This window comes from Plecotus auritus (assembly GCF_963455305.1).
Source record: "Plecotus auritus genome assembly, chromosome: 7".
NCBI lineage: Eukaryota > Metazoa > Chordata > Mammalia > Chiroptera > Vespertilionidae > Plecotus > Plecotus auritus.
The window spans coordinates 9,904,686-9,910,685 of NC_137774.1; the positions used below are offsets into that span (position 1 = coordinate 9,904,686).

At 56.7% G+C, this 6,000-nt stretch overlaps 1 protein-coding gene across 1 annotated transcript in view; it reads left to right on the forward strand.

Moving 5' to 3' along the window:
* The window catches only part of PLXDC1 (plexin domain containing 1), a 55,242-nt gene extending 49,885 nt beyond the window's left edge, over window positions 1–5,357 (forward strand). Inside the window, exons 13-14 of the mRNA XM_080680035.1 lie at window positions 1,974–2,134; window positions 3,902–5,357. Coding sequence (XP_080536161.1) covers window positions 1,974–2,134; window positions 3,902–4,021 — 281 coding nt within the window. The 3' untranslated portion in view covers window positions 4,022–5,357. The remainder of the gene's footprint in view (window positions 1–1,973; window positions 2,135–3,901) is intronic.
* The last annotated feature ends 643 nt before the right edge of the window (window positions 5,358–6,000 follow it).

Below are 6,000 nucleotides of genomic sequence, written 5' to 3' on the forward strand. Positions count from 1 at the left end.
CTGGGTGGGAAGGCAGGGGCTTCCCGGCACAGGCCCCCTAGATTGAAGGAACATGTATCTCCATTAGAATTCCCCATCTTAGGAACCTCCTGTGGTTCTCTGCTCTTGAATATCCACCCCCCTAAAACGAGAGAGAGGAGGCGATGGGGCTGCACCAGGGCAGCGTGGTGGTGTGCGGCCTGTGGCCTCACCAAGAGCGAAGAGCATCTTCTCTCGCATCAACTTTCCTTTGACTCCCCACCTGGGCTGGCAGAGAGTACCTCAACCTTGTTCACCATTTTTATAGGGTGCCGGAAGGTGGGGTCCCCTCCCCCGGGATTACCTGGGAGGCCAGTCTCGCTGATGAGGTGTGGTGGCCCCACCTTTCCTGCTTTTGCCCAGAGCCAGCTCAGGCCTTTGCTGCCAACTCTGCAAAGGGGAGGTGGGAGTGCCCCTAACTCCAGGGCCTGGGCGGTTGGGGTCCAGCAGGAGAGAAGAGGCTATTAATGCAGCGCAGTTTGATGGTGGCTCCCACCAGAGGTGGAGTGTTCTTCTGTGGGCAGCAGGTGTGAGTGTGTGTGTGTGTGTTGGGGGGTGTGGGCGCAGGGTGGAGGGGCGCAGCTGACCACATTCCCCTCTCTACATCATGTGTGCATTAGCCCAAGTCCTGACCATCAGATCCCCAGGGTCACTGCAGGCTGCTGGCTGGCTGCTGGGCAGGTCAGGGGAAGCCACCTTGGGGGGATGTCTCCCCTCAGCTCCCCCACCTGTTGGCAGACAGATGCACAGACCATGCTGCCGAGTCCCCCAGGGGAATTTCTCTGCCGGGTTTTCTCTGCTTGCAGAGAAGAGGGCTTGGGGAGGGCAATGCTTTTGGATGCATGTAACAGCCTTTTAAAAATCCCATCCCACCCACTGGCCGTGCAAATACAATGAGATATTCCTGCCGTTTGCATGCTCATCTGTGTCTATTCCGTGATCTCCACATCCCTTTAGGGTCGGGAGGAGAAGCAAATAGCCAGGTGGTATCAGGAAGTTAGCTGGCACTGGCTCTGTCCTTGGACAAATCACTTCACCTCTCTGTACTTCCATGACCTCAGCCACACAGGAAGGTGGGACTGGATGAGCTTCTTAGCTCAACCGTCTGTGGAAATACTCCATTTCCTCCGTGGAATATATTTCAAACGCCTGGGATGTTCTCCGAGAGTGGCTGCTGGTTTATTAGCCTTCAGATGACCTCGCTCCTCTCTTTTATTGAGCTCCTACGATGGGTTGGCCTTTTTTCCCCTAAGCGCTGAGGACATAGAAAGGCATAAGACACTGTCTCTGCCCTTCAGGGGGTCACAGTCTGGTGTAATGGACAGTGACAGGTAAAAATGTGGCCATTTTGCTACCATAATACCTGGAGCTTATTGAGGTCCTCTGAGATACTTGTCAGTACTTGACAAGCATTATTGGAGCTTATTGAGGTCCTCTGAGATACTTGTCAGTACTTGACAAGCATTATTTTGTTTTAACCCTCACAATAACCCCAGCAGGTCGTGATTATTACCCTTGTTCTGCATAAACAATCATTGAGACACGGAGAGGTTAAATAATGTGCCCCAGGCCACACAGCTAGTAAGGGGCAGAGTCTGGGTTTGAATCCAGGCAGCCAGATTCCAGCTCCCAAACTCTTCACCTGTCACATACCCGGTGTGAATTCCCTAAAAGTACTTATGTGGCCTGGGGATCAGCGAGAACTTCTCTTGGTGATCCTTATTCCATCGACATTTGGGCAACTGGAAGCGATTTTGAAAAACCACCTGAACCGTGCCAAGAATGTGAATGCCCTGCTCAGGATTCTACCGGCTCCAGCCCCACCTTTGTGTGTATTTGATAAAGTAGACCGAAGGTGTCAGCTTGCGTCTCTGGGGCTCTGTCAGCACCCAGGACACCATGGCCCCACCTTCCCTGCTCCCTGCAGCAGCCCTGCCCTAATGGTCTCTCCACAGGCCTTCAGAACAACCTGTCCCCCAAGACCAAGGGCCCCCCGGTGCACCTGGGCACCATCGTGGGCATCGTGCTGGCGGTCCTCGTTGTGGCGGCCATGATCCTGGCGGGGGTTTACATCAGCGGCCACCCCACTTCCAACGCCGCGCTCTTCTTCATCGAGGTTGGCTCCCCGCGCTGCTTCTGCATCTGTGTTTCCCTGGCCATTCAGTACCTGCCTCTCCCCAGCTCATCCCTCTCCCGCCACACGCCTGGCTCCTGTTCCCACCTGAGGAACCTGCACCGACTCCATCCAGGCCCATCTCACACTGGCTAGTGCCCTTTTAGTCCCCAGGCCCCAGGGAACGCCTCCAGGCCTCCTGTCCCGTCTGCTTTTGCTCTCTCTCTCGTGAAATGAGGCCCCAGGGAAAGGAAATGAGGCCAGAAGGGCCTCACATGGCCATGGAGAGCTGTGCAGCCAATCCCTAATGGTCTATGGTCCCTCGTGGCCAAACTCCAGGCCCGGTGTTCATTCAAAGCCACAATGGAACTGAGGTCTCTGCCTCTTTGCTGTGAGGGTTTTGTTTGTTTTTTAATTATTATTATTACTAGTGGCCTGGTGCACAAAATTTGTGCACGGGGGGGGGGGTTGTCCCTGAGCCCAGCCTGCACCCTCTTCAATCTTAGACCCTTCAGGGGATGTCCGACTGCTGGCCGGCCCTGCCCCCCGATGACCCCGCCACCACCTCCGGTCACCTCCCTCTGCAGGGCAACTGGTGGGGCGATCGGAGGCCCCCGCTGGCACCCACCTTGGCTGGCCTGGGGCCTGAGGGCTGGGGGCAGCTCCTGCATTGAGTGTCTGCCCTGGTGGTCAGTGTGTGTCATAGCAACCAGTCGTTCCACCAGTCGTTCTGCTGTTCAGTCAATTTGCATATTAGTCTTTTATTATATGGGATCATTTTGTGAGAGTAGGTTTCCTAAAGCTGGGGACAGTGAAACAGGAAGAGCTTAGGACAGAGGAAACAACTGGAGAGCGTGTAGGCGGGGCTGCTCGACTCACTGGAAAGTCGGAGGAAAGGCAGCCTGGAGACTGGTTCAGGGGGTTAGCCCAGGACGAGCTGCCGCTGCCCACTGCTCCCCTGGCTGCAGGTCTCCTGGGGACCCTGAGAGTTTAGGAGATGAGCGCCCAAGAGGGAAGAGAGGCCTGGGCCTGCCCCCCAGAGGGAGAGCACACTGCTGTGTGGCTTTCTCAGATCGGACTCCACAAACCACCATACCAATGAGCTTTCACCGAGGATGCTACGGTTTTGCACGGCTCAGAATTTGGAAGAGCCAGCCCACGGTTAAGCATGGGAGCGAGGCCCAGCCCTCTTCATACCGGGGCACGGAGCTCAGCAGCTCCTGTCCCAGCCCCACTCTTGGCTTCTCACCGGCTCTCCTCCTGGCACAGCGGCGGCACCTCTATGACCACTGTCTCCTTCTCAGGGTGCACAAACCCACGGACCTCATTACCCAGAGGCCCAGGTGGTTCCCTCCTTTTTGTTCCCTCAGCCGACCTGGTATCCCCAGCCCCAGGGGTGCTGCTGGGGCAGGTCTGAGGCAGGCCCAAGAATCTGCAATTTCATAAGCTCTGCACCTGACTGCTGTAGGATCTGTTCTCTCGGCATTTCCAGAGCCTCCCCGGCCATCCCCTCTCTCGCCTACTTCCTCACTTTCCACTGTCTCAGGGCTCCACTCCGAGTGTTGCTAAAGCTTTCACCTTGCGTCCCGCAGCCCTCACATCCCAGCAGCTTTCCCAGCAGCGGAGAGAGGGCCCTGACCTTCGCCCAGCTCTCAGTAGGCCCCCCCCGCACCGTGTCCTTGTAAAGAGTCTTGGTGCTCCCCGCTGTCCCTGGGGGGTGGTCCCCAGTTGGTGAGCTCGTCCCTGCTGACTTTGGTCTGTTCCCCGCAGAGGAGACCTCACCACTGGCCGGCCATGAGATTCCGCAACCACCCCAACCACTCCACCTACACAGAGGTGGAGCCCTCCGGCCACGAGAAGGAGGGCTTCGTGGAGGCGGAGCAGTGCTGAGGCCAGGTCCCACCTTGGAAGGGCAGAAAGGAAGCGGAGAAGGGATTTCTGTTGGCCTCCTCCGGACATACCCCGGCCGGGAAGATGGGACAGCGGTGGTTTGTGGTGCCAGAGCTACAGTTTGGCCCTCACCCCCCCATATGGAAGCAGGAGCAGAAAAGCAACCCCCTTTGAGTTTTTAAGGAATAACCCACTTTCATCCTCTTTTGATGCCGGGATCTCCCCTTCAATGGTCTACTCTGTAGCTGCCCCAGAGACCCCCTCCCACCTGGAGATGACCAGACCCCCTCCCCCCTGCTCCTGGTCACCTAACGCCCCTGCATAGGACACAAGAGAAACTGAGCTCTTGACTGGGGCCGCCACCTTCCAGGGTCCACAGGCTCGAGAGCTGGTCCTCGTGGCTATGGATCCGGCGCATCCCGCCCTGCTTCTGTGGCCGTGGGAGCCTGGAGAAGGAGTTCTCTCCATCCGTGAACACAGGCTCAGCAGCTCTCAGCCCTTCGCCAAGCTGCCGGAGGGAGGAGAGCCAGAGGAGAGGGGAGAAAAAAACTCGGGGGAAAATTGCATCTTTAGGCTTTGCTCCCTCAATGCGCCCTTTCTGCTGGGAACCCACTTCTGTGTCGGATGTGCGTGCAGCCTCGGCCGGGCGGCCCAGGAGGGCTCTTCATTCCAGCGGCCCGGGTGCTGTCCGTTGTGTTCACTGGCCTTTTCCTCTGTCGGTGCAGAGCTTTCCTGATTACTGTTTTTCCTCCTCCACGCGGGATTTTGGTAGCCATGAGAGAGACGCGGGTGGTTTTATGGAGACATATCCAGCAGAGAACTTCGGCTGGAGTCTGTTGAGCAGCAAAGCCACCGGAACGGTCGGGACACAGGACACTCACAGGGGAAGGAGGGACTTGTCTACGGAAAATCCTGACCTGGAGAGTTGCCTCCACCGCCTCAGCTCTGCTGAAAGTTTGGGGGTCAGAGTTTGGGGGTCAGCTCCCTAATGTAAGCTGGTTTTAAGGGAATTCTGTTCCAGAGATGAGGCGAGGCTGTTTCTGAAGAGCATTTGAAACAAAAATCTATAGCCCTGGCCCACGGGGCTCCTGTGCTTCAGAAGGTCGCTAGTTCAATTCATGCCCAGGTTGCAGGTCCAATCCCTGGCTGGGGAGTGTGCGGGAGGCAATGGATCAATGTTTCTCTCTCACATTGGTATTTCTCTCTCTCTCCCTCTCTCTAAAAATCAATAGAAAAATATGTTAAAAAACACACACACATAAAATGAAAATCTATAGCTCACCCTCATCCAAAGTAAAAAATATTGGCAGTAAATAAATGGTAAGTCACAGCCTCCACTTCGTCACGCCCTTTCACGCATTGTCACTGGGGACCCTGCAAAAGGAAGAACCTGGCCTCCTGAGGTGGGGGGGGGGGGGGGTCGGGAGTCCACAAATAGCCAGCCACATCCGAGCACTTGGCGGTGGTCTTCCAGTCACTCCATGGTTCATCCTCGCCCATGACGCTGATGACAGAGTAGGAAGCAGGCTGGCCCTCGGACCTGTATTCCTTCATAAGCCAGAGCAGGGACAGCTATGGGGAGGTCAGAATGTGAGAAAGAAAAAAGACAGTGCCACGGGGAGAACAGGTTCTTTCCAAGCTTCTGGAGACAGAAAGGTCGGGAACAGCCCTCAGGGAGAGACGCACAGCCGGGCCCTGAAATGACCCGGGCTCCCCACGGCCCTGGCCGGCAGGAGGGTGAGTGTTGCTCTGCCTGACCAGCAAAGCGTCTGGACCTGGGGTCCTCAAACTACGGCCCGCGGGCCACATGCGGCCCGCCGAGGACATTTATCCCGCCCGCCGGGTGCCGCTGCCTGTCCTGCTTAGCAGCCGACTCGTCCCGGGCCCGCAGTGCGCATAGGAATTTGTTCATAGTTTTTTTTTTTAAACTATAGTCCGGCCCTCCAACGGTCTGAGGAACAGTGAACTGGCCCCCTGTT